The sequence below is a fragment of the Raphanus sativus genome, chromosome 8 (assembly GCF_000801105.2).
Source record: "Raphanus sativus cultivar WK10039 chromosome 8, ASM80110v3, whole genome shotgun sequence".
NCBI classification, from domain to species: domain Eukaryota; kingdom Viridiplantae; phylum Streptophyta; class Magnoliopsida; order Brassicales; family Brassicaceae; genus Raphanus; species Raphanus sativus.
Window position 1 is genome coordinate 6,949,621 of NC_079518.1, and position 24,621 is coordinate 6,974,241.

The 24,621-nt window shown below is 35.2% G+C and overlaps 2 protein-coding genes, 1 non-coding gene and 3 pseudogenes across 3 annotated transcripts; 5 read left to right on the top strand and 1 right to left on the bottom strand.

Moving 5' to 3' along the window:
• The first annotated feature begins 2,199 nt into the window (after positions 1–2,199).
• LOC108819826 (glutathione hydrolase 1-like) lies at positions 2,200–5,557 on the top strand. The gene is made up of 7 exons (XM_018592855.2): positions 2,200–2,334; positions 2,626–2,939; positions 3,723–4,244; positions 4,330–4,565; positions 4,643–4,907; positions 5,003–5,140; positions 5,230–5,557. The coding sequence occupies exons 1-7, from the start codon at positions 2,328–2,330 to the stop codon at positions 5,461–5,463; spliced, it is 1,716 nt and encodes a 571-aa protein (XP_018448357.2). The 5' UTR covers positions 2,200–2,327; the 3' UTR covers positions 5,464–5,557.
• Positions 5,558–6,843: 1,286 nt separating this feature from the next.
• On the top strand, positions 6,844–9,377 carry LOC130498309 (alanine--glyoxylate aminotransferase 2 homolog 1, mitochondrial). The gene is made up of 9 exons (XM_056991553.1): positions 6,844–7,181; positions 7,337–7,567; positions 7,644–7,814; positions 7,929–8,072; positions 8,171–8,350; positions 8,439–8,664; positions 8,756–8,869; positions 8,942–9,028; positions 9,143–9,377. Exons 1-9 carry the CDS (start codon positions 6,948–6,950, stop codon positions 9,184–9,186), a joined length of 1,431 nt encoding a protein of 476 aa, XP_056847533.1. The 5' UTR covers positions 6,844–6,947; the 3' UTR covers positions 9,187–9,377.
• Positions 9,378–9,473: 96 nt separating this feature from the next.
• On the top strand, positions 9,474–10,227 carry LOC108819827 (ACD11 homolog protein-like; annotated as a pseudogene).
• A 203-nt stretch (positions 10,228–10,430) lies between these two features.
• Positions 10,431–10,504, top strand: TRNAV-CAC (transfer RNA valine (anticodon CAC)). Its single transcript has one exon. It is a non-coding gene; the product is annotated as a tRNA-Val (tRNA).
• Positions 10,505–14,923: 4,419 nt separating this feature from the next.
• On the bottom strand, positions 14,924–17,636 carry LOC130498909 (uncharacterized; annotated as a pseudogene).
• Positions 17,637–18,181: 545 nt separating this feature from the next.
• Positions 18,182–22,315, top strand: LOC130498935 (MICOS complex subunit MIC60, mitochondrial-like; annotated as a pseudogene).
• Positions 22,316–24,621: the final 2,306 nt, after the last annotated feature.

A 24,621-nucleotide genomic window follows, 5' to 3' on the forward strand; every position in this document is an offset into this window, starting at 1 on the left:
CAGGCGTTGGATCTATAAGAAGCAATGAAGTTCCAGTGGTGGATCGAAGCTTCAGAGAACACACCTGAAAAGTTAAACCAAGTCAAACTATTAGACTACAAAAAGAAAAAAAAATCAGTAACTACATAGATCAATAACAATTTTTAAAAAAACTTATAAGTACATACAGAGGAGAAATGGAGAAGAAAACGAACATGCATGCAGTGAATGAGAAGCTCCGGTGTATGATCGAAGCAGGAGAGCCCAGGACCACCGTCGATGAAGAAACCATGGCCGGAAATGGATCTTCTTGCTATGGCTCCAAAAAGTTTCACCGGAGGAGATAGAAGGCGAATGGTAGATCGGAGGCATCATGCATGAAGAAACCATGGCCGGAACTCCGTTTCTTGTGGCACCGAGTCGCCTTCCTCTCGCTCTCTCTCTCTTTTGTTTTTCAGGTGGCGGAGGAAATGAGAAGCGAAGAAGATGCGGGACTTTTGGGTATCCCGCGGTCTATCTAGGCTCGTACCGCAAAAGGCCCGTCCCGCACAAGCCCTTTCCCTCTTAGCCCGCAACGTTGCGGGATAACAATCCTTAGGCCCAAACCCGTCCCGCCACAGGTTTAAACGGGCCTGTCCCGCGGTCCACAGATCCATTTGACATTTCTATTTAGAATTAAACGTCATGTGCAATACTTTCTAATGAGATAAAAGTGTCTTCTACTTAATATTAAAATGATTAGTTCTTGAATTCTTTTTATATAACGATAACTTTAATTTTGATCTTCTAATGAACATCATGTAAATTCAAAATCTATATTATTAAAATAGAATTTCCATTAAAAAGATCACTTAGTTTTTAAAGTTAGTTACATTTTATGCCACTAAAATAAATTAAATTTTTCCAGTTAGATTAATATGTTTTTCTTAAATAAATTTGAGTTAAATGTGATTAAATCAATTTAAAAATACATCAATATTAACAAACTATTGAAACAACCTAAACTATTGAAAAAATTATAAGTTAGCTTCCACGTTTTGGTCTTATAATACATATATATTATAAATCTATAAAAAGTAATGTTTATTACTATAACTTACCAATAAAGTATCTATATTATTAAAAGATAAGTATCTATTAAAAATACCCTTAATTTTCAAAGTTAATTACATTTCATGCCATTAGAAATAAATTGAATTTTCTATTTTAATACTTTTCTTTTCCAGTTAAATTAACATGTTTTCCTTAAATAAATTTGAGTTAAATATAATTAAATCGATTTAAAAATACATCAATATTAAAAAAACTATTGAAACAACCTAAACTATTGGAAAAAAATTATAAGTTAGCTTCCGCATTTTTGGTCCTATAATAAGTATACATTATAATATATAAACAAAATTAATGTTTATTACTATAACTTACTAATAAAGTATTTTGCATATATATATATATATATATATATTAGGTGTGATTCGCTTGTGCTTTAACATTCTTTATTATAGTTTTTGGAATATTATCATCAATTTTTTATAAAAAGAGAATATTCCAGCAGTATCAGCTTCATATTTATATAAATTAATTTTATTTCCATGATTTTTGTTAAAATAGGCAGATCAAATTATATTCCGTCCAATTCGTTTTTTAGAATATTTGTAACTCATTTTTAATTTGATCCAAACGCATAATATACTAATAATACATTTCAGTCATACAATAAAATATAAAAAAATGTCAATATAATTTTAACCCAACATAATATATTAATATATATGTACATCCAATATTTTGGTATAGTACACATCTAATAAAAAGTATATAACACGATTTTATTTTTTGAACAACTAAAATATATAACACGATATAACAAAAATATATGATATACATAAATCGTTAGTAAAATATCTGTGCGGCCGCACAGATCAAGCTCTAGTTAACTATTAAGACGGTGTGGTGTAAAGAGTACTAAAGAACATTTTAACATTGACAAAAATGAACTTTTAGAAAGACTTGCAACTTTTGGAAAGATTGAACTACTCTTTTTATCAAAACACAATCCGGCAATAGTAATGATCACAGACTCGCAATCTTTTTATTAATACTCGGTGTGTCATCAAGGAAAGTGCTGATATCATCGTTAGTGTATATCTTCATTTCTTAAATATAGGTAGATTAGCACTTGATCGATGTAGTGTAAAGAACATTTAAAAAAAAGACTACGTAAAAGACATGCAAGTTTTAAAAGGGGTTTTGTAGATTCTAAGATAGAATCCACAGAGTCCTATTTATGTCGCCTGAACAAATCTCTTGTTTCCAAGGACTAGACATTTTCTGTAAGCGACATACAAATGAATTGTAAGTTATTTTGTTTCTATAATTTCATAAGAGAGAGTTAACGATTATTCCTTGTCGAGTCATTTTGTTTTCTAACTTGGAAACTGACTGTTTGCTACTAACAAGCTTCAACATTTAACTCATATTCATAAGTCTGAGCTGAGATTTCTACAATTCAATGTTCAATAATTTATAATAAGTCTCGAGACATCTAAAAAGAATTTAATATGTTGTCGTTTAAAAGCTAATTAGATTATATTTACTTTATAACCTCTATGAGTAATCTTTGGTTTGTTTCTTCGTCAATCGTAGCTCGAATAGCAGCTATCATTCTTCTTCTGATCGTGTTTCTTCAAAACGCTGCGGCTAAGAAAAGACAGCACAGTATTGTTGCGTCTAACGCTGCGGTTGCCACAGACCATGGAGAGTGTTCTGAAATCGGCATGAATGTACTTCGTCAAGGAGGGAACGCCGTTGATGCCTCTGTGGCCGTTGCTCTCTGTTTGGGAGTTGTGAATCCAGGGTCTAGCGGTCTAGGCGGTGGATCGTTTGCAGTGGTTAAGATGGCTAGTGGTAAAGAAATTGCTTATGATTTTAGAGAGGTCGCTCCTCTACAAGCCACTGAGGTATCGTTTTAGCAATTAATGCCTTTCTTTTCCTCTGATCGTAATATGCGTTTTGATATAAGTGTTCAATTTTTTTTTTTTGTTGTAAAAAAGAGTGTTCTTTTTAAAACGTTTTTTGAAATAAATATATATATATATATATAATCGTTTATTTTTAGATTTTGGTGTACATCATACATATTGTATAGAGGTTATAACTTTTCTTAACACTTTTCAGAACAAAAAAAAAATATTATTTATATATATTATACTCCTTCCGTATCAAAAATTATTATTTACTAGGTGGTTGCCTACGAATTCACAAAGATAAATGTTGTATGAAAATATATATTATATATAGAATATCGTAAAGTAATAACTAATGAACATTTAGTAATAACAAATACTTGTAGAATTATATATGTGATTATCACATTAATTTCTCCAACACATATTATACATATTTTCGGTCTTTTCTTCCTTTTCTCTTTATTATTTCGTTTTTATCAATTTTTGCTATTTTTTTCTTAATTTTTACATATTTTTACCAAATATTTATTTCTCTTATTATTAAAATATAAAATAATATTTATTTTCAAAATAAAAATTTTATTTGACAACGACAATTAAAATAAAACAGAAAAAATATGTACTTTGAACATGATTATCTTGAGCTTAAGTAGGTTTTTCCTTAAATGTAGGATATGTATGGCTGTAATAGCATTTTGTAACACATATTTACTCTGATTAAATATTTGTTTTGAATGTTATCTTGAACTTAGGTAGGTTTTTCCTTAAATGTAGGATATGTATAGCGGTAATCTTGAACTAAAGAAGAAAGGACCCCTATCAGTAGCTGTTCCCGGGGAAATCGCGGGTTTATTCACTGCTTGGAAACAACTCGGAAAGTTACCGTGGAAGCAATTAGTGTATCCCGCAGAGAAACTGGCAGCTGAAGGATACAAGATTTCTAAGTACCTTTATATGCAGATGAACGCGACTAGAGATGATATTTTAGCAGACAAAGCTGGTCTCTCCGAGCTATTTGCTTCAAAAGGAGAGCTCAAAAAACCAGGGACAGTTGTTCGTAACCCAGAATTGGCTTTTACACTTAAGCAAATTGCTGAACATGGTCCAAAAGTATTTTACAATGGTACCGTTGGGGTTAACCTGGTGAGTGATATACAAAAATTGGGAGGGATATTGACTTTGAAAGATTTGCATAGTTACAAGGTTAAAGTTAAGAAACCATTATCTAACGATATTCTTGGGTACCGAGTACTTGGTATGCCTCCTCCTTCCTCTGGTGGCCCTTCAATGGTGCTTGTAAGTCTGTTTTTTTTTCTGGCTAAAAATGTGACATTTCATCAAACCCTAGATTTATAGTTTTTGGGGGTTTCTTACGTTGCAGATTTTGAATATTCTTTCCCAATATGGGATACCAAAGGGTGTTGCGGGACCGTTAGGTGTTCATCGACTAGCTGAGGCTCTAAAACATGCATTTGCGGTCAGAATGAACCTCGGGGATCCAGATTTTGTCGATGTTACTAAGGTTGTTTCGGATATGTTGTCTCCAAAGTTTGCACAAGAACTGAAGAAAAAGATTAACGATAACAAAACCTTTGATCCCAAATATTATGGTGGCAAGTAAGTTTTTCTATCTATTAAAATAAAATTCATCTTCTTTGAACTGATTTATGATGTTTTTTCCCCTTATTTTGTAGATGGAACGAGATACACGATCATGGGACGAGCCATTTCTCGATAATAGATAAGGAGAGAAATGTTGTAGCAATGACTACTACGATAAATGGTTACTTTGGGGCAATAAAGCTGTCTCCTAGCACAGGCATCGTTCTGAACAACCAAATGGACGACTTCTCAATCCCCATGAAAGTCCAACCAGATGTGCCGCCTCCAGCACCAGCTAACTTCATCCGTCCAGGGAAACGACCTTTGTCCTCAATGTCTCCCACCATTGTACTCAAGGTTAGAAAAAAAAAACATGTTACTTGTGCTACATGAAACACTATGAATTAGAGTTCTAAAGGACAGTGTTTTTCTGCTTTGGTTTCCGTGGGCAGGACGGTAAAGTGAAAGCTGCAGTTGGTGCAAGTGGAGGATTGTATATCATCCCTGGAGCAACACAAGTTTTCTTGAATCATTTTTTCCTCAACATGGATCCTCTCTCTTCCGTCATGGCTCCAAGAATCTTCCACCAGGTTTTTGCTTCTTTTTTTACCCAAAGTAGAAACTTTCTTATTCTTTCGTTTATAACTAAAATTTGTATTTTTGTGATGTCATTTTGCAGCTGATACCAAACAGGATTTCGTATGAAGATTGGAAGACAGTTTACGATGATCACTTCGAGCTTCCTAAAGAGACAAGAGACGTGTTGGAGAAGAAAGGTCATGTCTTAACGCCGATCGCTGATGGGGCGATTTCTCAGTTAATAGTTGTAGAATCCGGTGGAAATTCGAACGGAACGAGTAGACTTGTAGCAGTTAGTGATCCAAGAAAAGGAGGGTTCCCTTCAGGATATTAAGATAGGACTCCATAATTTATGACTATAGTATTAATTGACCTTTGATCATGAATAAATAAATTTAAACTTTTGTTTTGTTTGCGATAATATTGATCCAGATATATTTCTGAAATCGTGATATGGAGAATATTGGAATTAGTCCACTAATATTATGCTCATGCGTTGGTGGTGTGTCGTGTGATCACTGATAGGTAACTGTTGTGCTGTCGCCATGTTGGCAAGCTATCAATAATTGAACCGTATGACTCAAAAGAGAAAAAATACGAAAACTATAAAAAGTTTTAGATCATTTCATATAGCCACGTACATCTCACAAACCCGATAAAATCATACTTTATACGATAAAAAAGTGCATACGATTGGATCTACATTAAGAATATTAACGTAAGATTTTTGTTTGTATTGGTGATTAGCCAAATAAATATGCTGAGTTCGGTCGCAATGTGTAACAAATGACCAATTAAAGGCAAATTCAAGCATTAAGAATAATTAATAGACCTTACAAATCAAATGCGTTGGTTGTTATCAGCATCACATTCACAGCATGACTTTATTATGTTAGGTTTGTCAAGTGATAGTCATGTACACGTCTCATCATCTTCCATGTTTCAAGTCTATCTTATTTAAAAAAATTTAAATAGGTACGAGTCTTAATTAATTATAATATGTTAATTCTCATTGTAACAGTTTTAAGTATTTTTGGTTGTTAAAAGATAATCACAAAACATTAGCTTAATATGGTAAAACATCATGAACATTAGCTTAATATAGTAGTTTATCGAAAATCGGAGAACCTCGCATCCAAACTTTGATTATATTTGAACCGCATGGAAATTTTCAGATATATCATAAATCTTTATATTGCATCCCTCGACCACTTAGTTATTGTAAATTAGCAACAAAAGAAGAAGAAGATTAGCACAGAGTTAGGTCCAATAATTAAGTCTAATTACTAAATAATGTATATCCTTGCAACCATAATTCAAATAAAAATGGTTCATGCAATTTGGACGCATACGACTGGTGATCCGTAGCATAATGCATTGATTTTTTTTTTCTGATAATGCATGACGACTATACTACTTATATCATCATTTATTTCCATTCCCATTCGTTTTGTTAATTAATTCTTCATTTTTTTCTGAAAACATATTTTGCTCGTTATAATCATCTTTAATTATTAATATTAATAAATTCGAGGATCTAGCTAATAATATCTTGGATAGTCCGCCTCTAGTCAATAACACGTCATTGTTTAAATCTGCAGAGGACAATTAATGTGCGGTGTTGTGTGACTGTGTCAGTAGTCAGTACCTTAATCAGTAAATCTAATTCGCATGGAATCTCTTTTTTTGAGAATCATATTGCCACGTCATTCATTTCTCAAAATATTTGTTTCCAAATAGTATTACTAACCTTACTTGACAGTCTTTACAAAGAGCGTGTTTGGTCCTAATCCTTCTCTAACTGCTCCGTACAGAACAATGTCTTTACAGAGGCAACTTCTCAAGAGAGTCTTCGATAGAGCTTCAAGTTCCTCCGGGATCCATCGGCCTGCCACCTCCTTCCACCGCTCCGATTACTCCACCTCGTCTCCGCCGCAGATTCCCCCGTTCGATTACCAACCGCAGCCCTACAATGGTCCTTCCGCAGATGATGTCTTCAAGAAACGGAAGAAGTTTCTCGGACCTTCTCTTTTCCATTTCTACCAAAAGCCTGTAACGTTTTCTCGTGATTTTGTCTGCACCAAATCGAATAGTTTGGATTGAAATGATTTAATATTTTTTGCATTCTTATGGATCTTGATTAATACCGCCTTTTGTTGTTAAAGACGCCCTAATCAATGTTAGGGGGTGTTCTGTATTTCTTGCAGCTCAACATCGTTGAAGGGAAGATGCAGTACTTGTTCGATGAAACCGGTAGGCGTTATCTGGACGCCTTTGCTGGAATAGTCACTGTCTCGTGCGGTCACTGCCATCCCGACATACTCAACGCTATTAACGAACAGAGCAAGCTTCTTCAGCACGCAACCACCATATACCTACATCACGCCATAGGAGATTTCGCCGAAGCATTAGCTGCCAAGATGCCTGGAAACCTAAAGGTTAATATAGTGTGAGGTTTATGCTATTTATTTTGTTTGTTGATGAATCAGTAAGCTTTATAATATATGGGTGCAGGTTGTGTACTTTGTAAATTCTGGCTCAGAAGCTAATGAGTTAGCAATGATGATGGCTAGGCTTTATACTGGGAGCCTTGAGATGATTTCATTGAGAAATGCTTATCATGGTGGAAGTTCTAATACTATTGGATTAACAGCTCTTAACACATGGAAGTACCCTTTACCACAGGTTTGTTTGTATGACCATATAGTCTTTAACTTCACCCATGAGAGTAAAATACTTTTATGCAATATATTTCTCTCTGATGGTGTGTTTGTGACTTTTGTGTTACCTACTATGCAGGGGGAGATCCATCATGTTGTGAATCCAGATCCATACCGCGGAGTATTTGGTTCTGATGGTTCTATGTATGCTAAAGATGTCCAAGACCATATTGACTATGGTACTTCTGGAAAAGTGGCTGGATTTATTGCAGAGACCATCCAGGTTTTTTTTTATTTGTCTGAAAGAACCATTAGTGTAAAACTATTTTTATTTTGTGATACACCTCTTTTCACCATCTTATTATCATCTTAAAACCTCAGGGGGTGGGAGGAGCTGTAGAATTGGCTCCTGGTTACTTAAAGTCGGTTTATGACATTGTACGCAAAGCTGGTGGTGTATGCATAGCCGATGAAGTCCAAACTGGATTTGGCAGGACAGGAAGTCACTACTGGGGTTTTCAGACACAAGATGTAGTACCGGACATAGTCACAATGGCAAAGGTTTTGTCAAAATAAGTTTTTTTTTTACCATTTGATCTCTTCTCTAATTATCTACTACATTGAATCTTGGTACCTGTTCTATTCACAGGGAATTGGAAATGGATTGCCATTAGGAGCTGTGGTGACTACACCAGAGATTGCGAGCGTTTTAGCTACAAAGATTCAGTTCAACACTTTTGGTGGAAACCCGGTGTGTTCAGCTGGTGGACTTGCTGTTCTAAACGTTATTGACAAGGAGAGACGCCAAACACATTGTGCTGAAGTTGGTTCGCACCTAATTCAACGTTTGAAAGATCTGCAGAAAAGACATGATAGTAAGTCAACACACAAATCTTTGAGCTTTTTTTAATCAGATAATTATTGCTCTGTTTTTTTTTCATTGAACCGTGTCTGTTTGGTTTTCAGTTATTGGAGATGTGAGAGGGAGAGGATTAATGGTTGGGATAGAGCTTGTGACTGACCGGAAGGAGAAGACACCAGCCAAGGCTGAAACAGCTGTCTTGTTTGAGCAGCTTAGAGGTAAAACAAACATTAAAACCCAATGCATCAAATTGAGTAACCAGAATCTTACTCTGTCTTCTTTCTATGAAGAACTTGGCATACTCGTTGGAAAGGGAGGGCTTCATGGGAATGTTTTCAGGATAAAACCACCAATGTGTTTCACCAAAGACGATGCAGGTATATTCATTATGTACATACATATTTACTCAGATTAACAATTTTTTTTTTGTTTTGTTTTCAGTTTTAAACAAGATGTATAATGTAATTATTTATGTTTTGTATGTTATACAGATTTCTTGGTAGATGCAATGGACTATTCCATCTCCAAATTGTGATGAAAGCTTTTAAGGATTGTGCGATCTGTTTTAATGTTCTTTTTTTCATTCTCTTCCTTTAATGAACCGATCCAACTCTATCCTCCTTTGATTCCCAAAATAAATAAAATAGACTGCAAACATTTTTTAAAAATTCTTCTTTATGTAGTAAAGTTTTTTCATTATAAAAAAAAAATGTTTGCTCATCTTCATTGATTGGTGAATCCGTAAGTCTTGCAAAACGTCACGTCTCAAAAACATAGCCGCAGACACCATGACTACATCTTTTCATTACCTCGTAACTAAACCATCTCGATCAAGATACGAGTTTTCTAACGTTCGGCAATCGTGGCGAAAATCTAGCAGATCTATATAAACCGGACATATCAACTGATGAGGACGGTTTCAGTCTTGATGCTTTCTACAGTGCGTGCACTCACGTCTCTATCCTCTTCAGCTGCCTCGGCTTCGCCTTCAAGTTTGCTGAGATGGAGTACATCTCCAAGGTTAAAGACTTGGTCAGTTGGTCGAAGCCTCGAAAACATTAGACACGATACAGAACATTTTGGACCTAGACGTTGAGAACGAGACGGTGAAAACACCAGGAAGCCGTTCGCGTAACCTACGACGTGTGAGACAAGGCTTAGACCTAATACGAGCTATCTTTGAACAGTTCTTGATGACGGATGAGTATTCTTTGAAAGACGCTGCGACGACAGCTTACGCGGAAGTATGTGCGCCGTTTCATACATGGGCTTTTAGACCAGCAGTTTATGCTGGAATGTATACACTTCCGACGAGGGATCAACTTCTGTTACGGCTCAACGAGACTGATCAATCTGTTGAGAAGAACATTAGGAGGTACATGGAAGCGTCACGACCTACCATATAGTATGTTGACAAACTTTACATTGAAAGGAACATTAAACTCGACTGGTAACAGTTTATGGTTGTCTACGTCAGTTTGTCCTTGTAAATTACTAATATTACTATTAATATTATTCTTTTTATTCTTGCAAATTAAAATTGAAGCCTTTGTTTTGTCACCTGATGTAATACATTGAGCACAAATTAAAACGTTTTCAAAACGAAGTAGAGAAGAAGAGACCATCTTCCTTTTCTACTCTTGGTTACGATCAGTTTCTTGTTTTCAAAACGAAATAGAGTAAAATTACTAAAATACGTTGCCACTTGCCAATTATGTTAAACAACACTGACACAATTTTCGTTAATTAAATCTTTTAGGGACGAATGATAACATCTAAGTCTGGGTGGTGTAGTCGGTTATCACGCTAGTCTCACACACTAGAGGTCCCCGGTTCGAACCCGGGCTCAGACATTATTTTTATTTTAAAAAAAAGAAATTAAGCAAAAAGCCCTTCATTATTTTTCTTTTTCTTATTAAAAAAGGGCTCATACATTATTTTCTTTTTAAAAAATGAAATTAAGCAAAACGCCTTTATTGCATTCTATTTGCTGATCCATTATCCACATTAAACTAGACATGGGCAAAAAGGAACCGGACTGAAATCTTCAAATATCCGAATGATTCATATATTTTTATATCTGAAATAACTGAACTGAAAATCGAACAGGTACCCTAATATATAAAATATAAATTATATACGTATATCATAACTAATATATTTATAATTTAAAAATTTATGAAAAGTATCCAAAAATGTTATACAAAAATTAAATTATTACAAAGTATTAGAATTATCTGAAACTATCCAGATAAAATATCTGAAATATCCAAAGTAATTCGAAATATCTGAGATTTTTATCATAATTATTTTAATTATTTAATGTTTTATCTAAAATACCCGATATTTAATCAGAATTATCCGAATTACCCGAAATAATTGAACCAGAATTGGAATCGAATGAAAACTGAATTTTCCGGGTATTTTCCAGTTCCTATATTTACTATCTGAATTGAACCAATACCGAAATTATCTGAACCGAACCAAACTGGAAATAAGTCAATTAGTAAATGGATCCTCTAGTTTTCTTTTCAAACTACCTGATATCCGAAATAGCCGAACTGATACCCGAAATCGAAATGAGAAGAACTACATTGAACATTTCATTAAAGAATGTGGATTGCGAAGTCAAGATAAATAGAAAAGGAAGTGTCTCAGTAATGGATTGGCCTTTAGAGAGAAGTATGAGACAGTTCTTTCTAAAAAAAATGTATAAGAGATTTGGCCCTCAATCACTTGTTGTTATTGGCTCCAAACTAGTAACTACAAACCAGCAATTTTCTTTTTAAACAAAAAAATTACTCAGATGATTATACTAACTCATCTATTATTTAAAGTCAAAATTTAGAAGCCACATATAAATATAACAGAGACGATCTTGAACCATATATACACTTCGTTATTTGTTGCTGAAGACTCGACATTTAGAAAGAAAAAAAAATCATCATGTGCAAAATTCTTGGTACGGAATATATTACTGAAAGAAAAACAAATCATTTATGATTATAAAGAAGGATTATAATATAGGTGGAAGATTTTATTTGAATATAAGCCTTGGTACACCGTATTAAATACAAATCTTTAAATTCAAACTAACCAGAAAATATACATATTAACGAGTGAACATTATATTGATGTGCCTTCGAGAGTGGAGTGGCAAGTATTGTCCATTAGCAAATATGCATAAATTTGAAACCCATATGAACCAATAACTAAAGTCGATCCACTAAATCACATTTCTAACTAGTTTACTTAAAACTAATTGATTAGCCTTAATTTAAATAAAGAGGCGGTCAATTACAGCCAAATGTAGAAATAATTATGAAACTCCAAAAGTTATGTTGGTGAATAATGAACATAGGTGCGTGTGCCCTTCCATAAAGCATCTCAACTTTAGTATTCCATTAGATTAGCCTGGTGCTTATTGCAAAGCGTTTGGTGCTAATTATATTAATTGCCCATAATGATAATTAATTAACATCCCCTTGTTAGCATTCAGCACTAGCATGGACTTTAATATATTATCATCACTATCACTAATTCACCATGGTGTTCCCTCTTTATGTGGTGGTTGTATGTGTGTCAGTGTGTATGTGAATCTATCTACGTATTAGAGAATAATTATCGATAACTTTTCCATGGTTAAATGTTACTGTGTTACAATTAAGTAACTTCGGTGTCAACGTTTCTAAGTATTTTCCGTAAATATAGAAGTTTTTTTTTTTTGAAAACTGGCCTAAAATATAGAAGTTAATGAGATGCCGGTGCTTCAATAAGTACTATAACCAATCTAATAAGTCAAAGGATAGTTTATTGATGAGTAGATAATCTAATTAAGAAGTCAAAATATAGGTGGGGACTGGAGATTTAGTGGCCAACTAGTCGAACTCCAGTTATTATTCCTTTATGTGAAATTGACTTGCTTAAAAGATAAGAGAAAAGATGTTATATACTATTCGAACAATTTCTAAACACATGTGCTTTGTAAAGGAAAAACACGAACACATAACATGCATACACATTTACATCAAATTAGATGTAGACATGCACGTGTTTATGTTTCTGCTTTAAAATACGAACGATATTTTTTCCTAAAACCAATCTGATAAACCAAATCACATTTGAAAAATATAGTATTGATTTAATTGATAAAGGATAATATACGCTTATACATATTTTTGACAAATACTATTATATTACTCAAATTGCATTTGATCTAATTTATATATACATAAATGAATATATATATATATATATAATATAGTTTTGATTTAATTGATAAAGGATAATATATGCTTATACATATTTTTAATTAGATCAAATACAATTTGGGTAATATAATAGTCTTTTGATGTCAAAAATATGTATAAGCATATATTACGATATATAAAGACATGATATGTCATGATTATATAACTACATCAGATTATAAAGACACGATATGTCATATATGTAGTCAATTACGAAGACACTTAATACGATATATATGTAATCGTAACGTTATATGTATTTTTTGTTTATAATAAATAAGCTATGCATAGTATCAGCTGGTGATGAATATGAGGTAAGATATACTTCTTACACATAGATAAAACCTAATTGCACAAGTAATTATCATTCTACGTCTTTTAACTCACCTCTAGAAATAATTTACGTACTCCTCTGGGATAGAATATGTTTTAATTTGCATATTGCAGAAGTTGATGTTATAATCAAATTTATTGCTACGTACCTAATACATATAAAGAAAGTATACATGAGTGGTTGAACCACATCAGATACGATGTGCAAGGCATTTATACAGAACATAGTTTCTCACCAATCATATCAAGTTGTGAAATCGCTATTTCAGCTAAACTACTCTATCGTTTCATCAATTTGAAGATAAAATAATCTATCGGTCCACAGTTTTATTGATCGACCTATGGGCTGCCAAATGCCGTCCATCTAATAATCTACGAGCCGCCCACAAAGTAAAAGCTACGGCATTCATATGTTGGTAGTATTTTCCTAAAACTGATATATTTTATTTGGAGATCCGTATATCTTGGAAGCATATGGCAGGAAAAAATCTAAACGTTAAAATTTCACATCGATAATAATTAATAATTAATATGTAATGCAAATATGAACTTATTAGTTGGTTATAAGATGTGAACAATATGCTAATTAGTTTAGTCGATAAATGATTTCAGATTACTTAGGGAGTATGCAAAAATTAGTCATATTATATACTGTATGGCGAACATGAATATTATGAACCATAACTTTAACTATATATCACTAATGCAAGAGCCGCCCTTAAAGCGAAAGCCACATATTAGATGACAATTCCTTCTAGTTAATTAGTTTTAATGAAAACTAACTATATATATAAAATAGGGGGGTAACGAAGTCTTTATAGACCTCTATAAATAGGCACTCTTCGACGAACTCATCATTCACTTGGAAACTCTTAACTACATTAGCATTCTTACAACATTCTTCAATTCGTTAACAAACACTAAAAGAGGAAAATGGCATCCATAGGAGCAAGTTACGCACCCGTGTATCTTATGCAAAAGCAAGCTCAAGGAGAAGAAGATGAAGAGAGAAAAGGTGAGAGAAGAAAAAGCTCAAAGTGCGCTGTCGTCGAAACCTCTTTGGCGGCAGGAAGGAAGTCTAACAAAATCTACCCCTCTCGCTCATCTTACAGTGAACAAGTAGAGACCAAATCACAAGAGTGAAATCTAAAGTAATGAAGAGAATTCTTGGAGGACTGGTTCAGACGTATCTATGTAACTCGTCTTTTGTATATAACATGTTTGCATATGTGTATATGTGTGTGTATGGACAGTCTAAAACATATCATGCGGGTTACTTGATGCCCCCTTTTGTCAGAGTGTTAAAGGTTGTTGTATGCAAAGTGTATTTTTTTTTTGCCGGTGTTTGCAAAGTGTATATGTTAAAGGATTTGTACTCCAACTAGAATCTAATGACTAAGATAATTTTACTAGACGATTAATAGTATTGGATATTCCGTACTTATTTATTGAACCAACAATTGTATAAAAGCTCCAGAAAAGAAAATTTAAAAAAAAAAAGATGGAGAGAAAAGAGGTCCAAGCACAATAAGTTCCAAGCAAAACTCTAGTAAAAAACATAAGTCTTCTTCTGCGTTCTAACACTAGATAATAGCAAACCAAGTCCTCAACTTTTGTCCGCAATGAGCTAAATTCCTAAGAGCCTGCTACGAAACAATGACATGAAATCCAACAAGAAGCAAACCCCAAGATCACTTGTTGTTATTAAGCTGCAAGTTTAGCTGCAACTTGGTCCTCTGACAAGGGCAAGTAATATATCCTGGGGATAGCTTTCGTCTTCTTGAAAAGATCATCCAGAGTGACTATGGGAGCCTCTTGTTCCTCAGCAACTAGAGGAGGAGGAGGTGGAAGACGTTCAATGACAGGGGGTGCTTTGGCCAAAGGCGGTGGTGGTGGCAAAGAAGTAGCTGGTGGGCGTGAAGGAGGAGCCTGAGCCTGTGGCTGAGGCTTAGCCTGAGGAGGAGGAGGAGGAGAAGGTTCCAGTTTCGCCTTCACTTCTTCTGATCCAACAAAGTCAGCTGTCAGAAGGCGACCTCCGTTAGGTGGCCACTGGAGGTTATACACTGCTTCTCTTGTTGCTGCCGCTTCTTCAACAGAAGAATACTGAATTCACAATCACATCACAACAACAATCAGTTTACAAAACTGGAACCAAACATTTTACTAAACCAAAAGTATTGAAAGAAGCGGTCTTACTGATACATAGCAGTGGGTCTTAATGCTGTCCATCCAGAAACTAGTGACGTTTCCGGTTTTACCCAGAAGCTCTTGAACAGCTTTCAGTGTGAACGGCCTAAGGAAACGATCAATCCTGAGGGAATCCGTAGGCTCCTTCGATGATGGAGGAACTGCCAATTGAATGTTGAGAACATATATTATAAAACAACGAACAAGAGATGGAAACATACATATAATAAGGGTGATGGTTTTACATACCCACGCGTTCCTTAGGTCCATCCTCACTACCGAAGAGTTAGAACGGGAGAAGTCACGCTTCAGACTAGTTGACATCGGTGTTGTAGCGGGTGCCGCCACGCTATTAGTGGCCTGTGCTTCAGGAACCTTAACACTCCCAGAGTTCCATCGGCGTTGCCTTTTCACAGGCTCATTGTTTCCAACAGCTTCTTGATCTACAATGAGATAAAAAAAGCAAACAGATTTCATTATAAGTAGCCATAACACACAAAAGACGAAACAGATTCAAGAAGAAGCCTTACCATTATCAGGAAGCTTTCTTTTTTCAGAAGCCACAAGTGGGTGACTTTTATTCTCAAGGGCTTCCCCTTTCCCAGCATCATCCACAATATCGTTTTTCTCAGACTTATCCACCACCACTTCATGAGATGTAACTGATTCGGTTTGCTTGGACTCAGGCTCATCCTCCATAGACTCATCACCAGAACTTCTATCTAAGTTCAACTTCTCTGAGTCGCCTGCATCGCTAATATTAGTATTATTCCCTTTGGTCACATCTGCTGCATTAGCAGCAGCATCGCTGACATCTCCACCTCCAACAGACATCTTCTGCTCAGGTGGCTTCTCCACATCCATCGGATGGGATTCACCACCAGTGACTGCAGATGGCTCTTGGGACTTATTAACATTTGTTTCTAATTGACATCATCAGCAATTTCGTTACCCATTTTTTCATTAGTTGGCACAGAATCAGTAGAAATACAATCAGACTTTACCTCATACCCTGTAACTGATACCTGGTTGTACGTAGCAGCTTTTTCAAGCTCCGTATCTGTAGGTTGGGGGGCCTTATCAGCAATTACTGCATCAGTTGCAGTCACACCAGATCCCACTCCACCTTTCACATCAGCGTCCTGAGGTTCTTGTACCTTCACATCATCAACCACTGAACCACCAAGACCAGCTACTCCTCTAACATCATCGAGGCCGCTAGCGTTAACCTCTGGTTTAGAAACCACCGGGGGTGGGGGTGGTGTTGTCTCAATCGCAGCTGTTGTCTTAACCACAGGAGTTGTCTGAATCTCAGATGGAGTGGTGTCAATGCTGAATGCCGCTGGCATCGGATCTGGTGTAACAACACTAACATCAGGTGCATGAGGAATCTCAGCCTGTTGATTGGCGAGGGTTTGAGGCGCTTCCTGCTCAGCACGAAGGGCGTCATCAAGACGCCTGACCAAATCGACCTTCAAGCCTTGTGTGGTTAGTCTCCGTCTTTTGAGCTCTTCCTTCAACTCGGTAACCTTCCACTTGTCAATTGGGCGGTTGTCCAGGATTGGAAAAGGTGATGACGACATCTTTCAGTCTATGAGACAAGGAAAAAAAAGAAAATCAATATAAAAATTCAAGAAGCTAATAGATAAAATCTATCTACAGCATGGGAGTGAAAGCTCCTCTCTAAAATCCAAATTAGAGAACGAAACAAAATCAGATGAATAGCAATGCGATGAAACAAAAAAAATCTACAATTTTTCGACAAACCCAATAGGAAAGAGATAAACTTTTTTGGATAAGACTTACATTGAATTGGGCTGAGACTTTGTTGATACGCGTGAAGGAACAATTGTAAAACCTAAATTGAGAAGGACGATTAGAGAAGGGAATGATCAAAACCCACCACGGGAGATTTACAAATTGACACTCTTCCAGCTCAAATCATACGGAAAGAATTCAAATTTGTTTATACTCAAACCCAGGGGAAAGAAGACGAACCTGAGAAAACGAAATCTAGAAGATACGAAACTGAGGAAAGAGAGAGAGAGAGAGGAGAGTGAGTGATTCTCTAAACGTACATTGCGAATCTTCTATCCAGTCATTAATTTTCTGGATAAGAAAACGAAATTTGGAAGAGGAGGAGGCGAAGGATGAATTCTAGGGTTCTTGTTCGTTCGTCGGCTGTTTTCGATAACGGGGAAAAAAAGTCGAGGACTAGAAGTGATGGGGGCTGTAAAATAAATAGTACTAATTTCCAACTGAAATGTCTAAATTACCCTTGATGGTCAAGTGTTCAAATACGATGTCGTTTTACGCTAAAACGCCGCTTCATATCGCTGCATACGGTGTCGTTTAAACGCTAAAACAAGCTTCATATCGCTTAGTACGACGTCGTGTTTACGCCAAAAAAAAAACTTACGGGGGTGGTTGCTAGAGGAGAATATTTACTCTCACCGGAAAGCTCTCCAAGTCGTCTGTCTCCGTTTGGGTTCTTCACGAGGAGCAACGCCGCGACAATGCTACGCAAGTACGTTTCCTTTCTTAACCCTATAAAATCGTAGTATTCCTTTTGATCAATTCGAGATTGGAGATATCTACGGATTCTCTTGTTGTAGCGTTTTGGGATCTCTCTAAAATTGAGAGCTATTGTGATTTGATTCGTTGTGAATCTTAATGTGTGATTTGATCATTTTGTTTAGGTCTGTTCTCGAGCTTTCATAAAGAGGTTCCCGAGGAGTTTTGGGAGCTCAGGTGAGAGTTATGCATCATCATGTACTGGTTGGTGATTCTAGTTTTAAGTATACTTTTTGTTTCTGATTTTGTTTGCTTGCTTGCCTCAGAGATTTCATCTGAGTTCGTCGAGGAAGGTATCTACTTCTGGTAAAAACGGAGCTAATCCGTGGGGAAACCAGATGCCTCAAAAGTGCCTCCTCCTCCTGCGGGGAAACAAGGTGGCTCTGCGAAGGTGTTCATAGGAGGCGCTGCGGTCGCTGGTGCTTTTCTGTTAGCGTATCAGACTGGCTATTTGGATCAGTATCTCGGGATGAAAGGCAGAAACTAAGCGAGCTTGTTAAGTCTGGTTCCGTCACTGAGAAACTGGAGGAGTCTCATCATTCAAGTGTTGAAGATTCTGCTGGAATTGGCTCCTCGTCATCGGATGGTAAAGCTGAGACGCTACCGGAATTTCCAGCTTCTGTGGGAATGCCGCAGAGTGACGTCGTAGAAGTGCAGCCAGAGTCTGATCCAACACCTGAGCGTTATACATATGTTTCTTCGTCTAACCAACAAGAGTCACCTCAAGAAAATGCTGCTGATGAAGGAGAGAAAAGCTTGCCTCTTTCTTCCGATGATGATTCGAAAACTAAGTCTGACGCGTCCCAGATGTTGTTTCTGAGGCAGAAAATGTGAAGTTGGAAGCTGTACATAAACCTGAGGACACTACTGTTAGTGCCCAGCCTAGTTCGGTTCTTACTGAAAGTGAAAAGGAATTTGCAGCACTAAAGGATCTTGCCACTGAAAAGGCACCTGAGGTACTAATTTTTCCTTTTCTTGAACTTAAAAGACCACTTCAAATATAGTATATAGGTAAAAATGCAGCAGCTGAATGTCCCAGAGCTCCCTTGTTTCATGCATTTCATATATTTTTTTTCTTAGATTTGCTTTTTGTGCGTTGCATAGAATACTTGGATAGTGGAAGTGGATACTTCTATCTAAAAGGATTGTGCTACATCGTCAGAGTTAACAACATTCCTTAGTTTTATGATCTACATACTAGATTGATACTTTTGGATATTCGCTACATCGTCAAAATCAAATCTGATCGTCGCTAATTCCTTAGGAATAAGGGGGGTAGGGAATTAGATTACGATCTTATTAGAAGGGATAGTAGAATATTTATTTGGATCTACATTGTGGATCTTTTAAAACTGACATGACTACTTTTAAGCATGATTAGTTTAGGTTCTTCCATGTTTCGTGTATAGTGGTTGTAAAGGGGGTTTTGACGTTGAAGGTCAGGAGAATATTCAGCCTCTTGAAAGACCGGCTAACTATCTATCTCGATAGAAATTTTATTAGACTCGCAATTATCATTTATCTCTTACAATCTATGAAAGGCCGAGCAATCTTGTAGTACAGACAGGATTGTGTCCGTAAAAGTCTAAGATACCTAATAATCTCGTAGGAGGGCTAGAGGTTCTTATGAAGCTTTAATTGAAGGATAAGACTCATCTTGCCTAATTGATATTTTTTTTTCCTGCATAAACAAAGAAGGTTTGATGTTAGTTTCTAACCAATCTTCTCTTACAGGATGGCATTGAGCGGGAAGTAAAAACGCCAGGTTCTCTCCTTAAGGAATACAATCTAGACGGCAATGGATCCTCATCAGCTGGGGAGCAACTAACTAACGAAACTGAGGTTTAAACCTGACTTTCTTGTCTCTGTCCTTCACTCCTTTGTATTGATTGATAATCTGTGTGAAAATATTCTTAATCGCACTGTTTCGTAAACTTAGGCTCTTCCCAAGTCCACTGAGGGGCTGAAAGATGGTTACATGACTGAGGATGGAAAGTTGGTACTTGATTTTCTGGATGCCATTCATGCGGCTGAGGAAAGACAGTCGCACTTGGAAGCCCAAGTTTTTGCTGAAAAATTAAGAACCTTGAAGGTTGTCTAAAAACGAAATAACTCATATTTATGATTTAATCTCTGTACTGCCCCCTCCGTTGTCTGTGAGATTTTAACTTATTTGGGCTGGCTGTCCTCAGGAGAAGTACGAAAATGAGTTGAGAGATCTTAGGGCACGTGAATTAATGCGTATAGAGGAGGCGGCAATATTGGATAAGGTGCTTCTTTCTCTTTATTTCTGCTTGATTTACTCACAGGACATATGTCAGGTCACTCCCTATGTCAGGACATCTGATGCAATTTTTCACTAGTTTCTTGTAAACGTCCATCTAATCTCGGTTTCCCATGTTCCTGGGTAGAAAGAAAACTCCAAACTACTATTTACGTGCCACTGTTACTTATCCAGGAGCTAAAGAGAGAGAAAACAAAAGCAGCAGCTGCTATCAAGTCAATCCAAGAGAGAATGGAAGATAAGCTCAAAACAGAAATTGAACAGAAGGTTTGGTCATTGCAACGAGCTGAGAATAGAACTGTATTCCGATTTGGAAAGTCATAACTGACACTCTGTATTCACTGCAGGAAAACTGAAGCTCAGTTGGCTTTGAGTAAAGCTGAAGAAATGGCGAAAGCTGAGTTGACTGCGGCAATTGTTAAAGAAAAGGCAGCACAAATCGAAAAAATGGCAGAGGCAGATCTTAATGTAAGTAAAGATGAAACACTGTACTTCGTTTCCTAGTATCTAATGCTTCCAACCTCAAAAGTGTAGAATATTGCACGGACTGTTTCCAAATCATAACTAGGAAGAAGTATAGGAAACTAGATGCACGGTGAAAACATTTCATCAAGTCAAAGAAAGTGAAGAAATTGTTCTTGGAACACGTTATCCAAGAAATCTATCAACTCTGAGAAATGCAGACAAGTGAATGGACATTTAGTTAAGTTGTTGAAAGCATAATCTCTGTTCTCGTGAACTCGAACCCACATTATAACATTCCAACTTATATGAATTTGTGTTACCCATCTCTTTTTTAACTGAGTAGAATTCCTGAATGTTTACTCATGCCTCTTTTCTTGTCTTCTAATTATTTTGTAGATAAAAGCATTGCATATGGCATTCTATGCGCGCTCTGAAGAAGCTCGCAAAAGTCATTCAGTTCACAAGCTCGCATTGGTAAGAAACGAATGGTTTATTTTGTCGTGGGTTCACGTTAAGTATCATGTAACTCTGCTTTTCCATAGCACCTTGTAAGTTGATATATGTCTAATAAGGTAAGTACGGTTGCTTTAGGGTGCACTTGCGTTGGAAGATTCACTCTCCAAAGGACTACCAATCCATAAAGAAATGACTATGCTTCAGACTTACCTTGAAGGCATTCAAGAGGACTCAGTCTTAGATTTGGTGATATCATCTCTTCCAGAAGAAGCAAAATCCAAAGGAACCGATACAACACTGCAGCTGAACCAGAAGGTGAACTTATTATTAATTATTCAAAGATCTCAACTTATTTTCTTACTCGTTTCTCTTTGTTATTTTCAGTTTGATACCTTGAAAGGAACCCTTAGACACTTCAGTCTCATTCCACCTGGTGGCGGAGGAATCTTAGCACATTCTCTAGCTCATATAGCATCTTGGCTCAAGGTATTTGCTATAATGCTACTTCCGGACCTTACTCGGATTTTTTTTTGCTTACTCGGATTTTTTTCTTTTTTTGCTTACAGTTCAAGGAAGTGGACCAAGCTAATGGAGGAATTGAATCTGTTATTAAGAAAGTTGATCTGTACTTGGCTGAGGATAAACTAGCAGAGGCAGCAGCTGCACTTGAAGAAGGTGTCAAAGGAAGTAAAGCAGAGGAAGTAGTCAGTGATTGGGTGAGACTCGCAAGAAACAGAGCAATTACAGAGCAAGCTGTAACAATTCTCCGATCATATGCAACTTGCGCCAGCCTCACTTGATCATTCCTCTTCTGATCTTACATTAAAAGGTATTTTTTTCTTTAATTCGATACTGAAGAGTCCCCGAGTTCATTGATTTTGCTGGAAGTAGTACCAACCCTTTTTGGTTAGAGGAGAATCAATGGTTGTTACAATACTCTCTTCTTGTGTTTATGTCTGCATGCAAGATAAATCAGACAATGTTTCTTTTGGGATTCAGCCACCGGTTTGGTGTTTAAAATCACATGTGTTCTCGAGAGAGACAGAGATCTTTATCTGAGTTAAAATGTTACAAGAAGTTTTAATAAAAAATAAAGAGAATCTCATTGATTATGATTACAAGTCCTTGTTTCCTTCATTGTGATATGGAAACAAGTTTAGTTTTCTTTCTACTATTGGCGGACATAGAGAGAACCGTAGCGAATAACAACGCTAAACCCACTCCGGAAACGTTCAGAAAGACACGGGAACGACGGCAAGGAAGAGTGATTAGACTCATAAACAGAACTCCAGTTATTGAAAATTATCTATAATCACAATTATTGAGTGATTAGATCACTAAACCAATTAAATTTCGATAACATTCTGTATTGTTGGGTGTTTGGTCATATCCTTTTGACATGATTATTTTTAGGCCAAACGCACCATAAAAGGAAGATACATAGAAAGGTGAAAATATTTAGAGCTGGCTCATCTGCAATCTAAAGATTAAGCCACCATGATTTCCATTCAACATGTAAGATTGCTATAAGTCCGCACTATTAACACTTTCCATATCGTTGAACTATAATAGTATATAACCAACCATGTACTACATAAGAATAAACGAATGTACATCTTTTATCAAATGTGCTGTAACAATCTATCTTATTAAAACAGAAACACTATGTTGGACCTAACATTTATTTTGTAAGTTTTTAAATTAAATACACATTTATAATTTATAGTTAAACTTACATTAAATCTCTAATGTTCCTTTCTTTATACTACTATCAATGTTTCCAAACAATATACTTATTTCTTTATACTACTATCAATGTTTCTAAACAATATATTTTTATACTACTATCAATGTTTCTAAACAATACAATAATTAATCTTAGTTATTTTATATCTATCATTTTCTCTTTAAAATTTTGTAGAAACGTTATAATTTCATAAATTGCAAAATAATGAACTTTAAAATTTGGATTATAAGACTACAAAATATGAAACTATTTCAATTTAAATCCAGTTAGATTACATATCGGTCATCCATCAGTTCAATTGGTTAGTCTCGGGTTTTAGTGATTTTTTTTAATATGAATATTTTAAAAACCTAAATTAAATTGTCAGATCTCCGGATTAACTGGTATAATCACAATCGGGTTAAATTTAAAAACACTGATTTAAATGCAAAAATATTTTAAATACACACTCTTTAAAAATTACCAAAATATTTGTTAAGTTATTAGTGAAATTTTTCATCGTAAAATATTCCGCGCTTCCAAAGCGCGAGTCAAAATCTAGTATATAATGTAAGAGTGTAAAATGTGTAGTTGTTATCAAATCTTTCACTTAGTTTTACAAACTTCCAATTCAAAACCAACTAAGTTAATCTATAATATTAAAAGAGAATCATTCTGAAAAAATCTACTTATACAAAGTTACTGCACCCTTTCGTTAGATTTAACTTTTATTGGTCTTACCTAATATTTTGTAACAATATCTTAATTAATACCATATATTTATCGGAGTTTTATTCCTTCCTCTAACAATACGCGCTTAGAGTATTAAACTAATATTGTTAGTTTGTTACCGAAGTCAAAGATAATCAAATTATGGAAATCTCGGTCCTTCTTGTGCATCATTCCATGTATGCACTCGGCCCATATATGTTATGTTTATACTTCTTAATTAAAAATTTAAACGAACAACATATTTAATTTTGTACATGCAATATATATAATCTTTCTATGATAACATCTAATAATACAATTATCCAACTAAAAGCTTGGTTTAAAATCTTATTTTAATCTTTTCTATTATTACTCTTTATTTTATATGATACACTTCTTCTATAAATTAATTTTATTTTTTTACCGTAGTGATTGTTAATCAAAAGTGTTATACACTATATTTTATGTTCAGAATCTACAATATTTATAAATAATTATTAAAATGAGTTAGTATATACATATTGTAACATGTCATCTTACATTATATAAATTCAAATATTTACAAAATCAAATTTAGTAAAATATTTTTGCAAATCATATGTGTGTATATATTACGTTAACTTAATTTTTATAAAAATTATTATAATAAAAAATTATTAAAAACTTTTACAATAAAAATCTACAAATATGTTCTATTGAATTAGCTTAAAAATCTACCATTAAACTATATCAATTTAACAAATGTAACTCTTATTGAATATACACATAAAATATAATGAGACAGAAGATATAGGTATTTAGATATTCGGGTAAGTTTCTTTTTAGTGGGATTTGTGGGTCCTAAATATTTGGACCCAAATAGATATTTGAATTGTGGTTAAAATTGAATATATTTAATCTCGGTTTAAGATGGTTCCTTTCATGTCCGGACCGGTTTGGAATCACAATTCAAATACATGTAAAGTACATGTAATATTTGGGTAC

What these genes read in the sequence shown, in the direction of transcription:
- LOC130498309 (XM_056991553.1), top strand. Translation starts at nt 6,948, where the DNA reads ATGTCTTTACAGAGGCAACTTCTCAAGAGAGTCTTCGATAGAGCTTCA. An exon ending in GGAAGTACCCTTTACCACAG is followed by an intron (nt 7,815 to 7,928) that starts GTTTGTTTGTAT and finishes CCTACTATGCAG; the next exon opens with GGGGAGATCCATCATGTTGT. An exon ending in CTTGTTTGAGCAGCTTAGAG is followed by an intron (nt 8,870 to 8,941) that starts GTAAAACAAACA and finishes CTTTCTATGAAG; the next exon opens with AACTTGGCATACTCGTTGGA.
- LOC108819826 (XM_018592855.2), top strand. An exon ending in GTGGCCCTTCAATGGTGCTT is followed by an intron (nt 4,245 to 4,329) that starts GTAAGTCTGTTT and finishes CTTACGTTGCAG; the next exon opens with ATTTTGAATATTCTTTCCCA. An exon ending in CCCAAATATTATGGTGGCAA is followed by an intron (nt 4,566 to 4,642) that starts GTAAGTTTTTCT and finishes CTTATTTTGTAG; the next exon opens with ATGGAACGAGATACACGATC.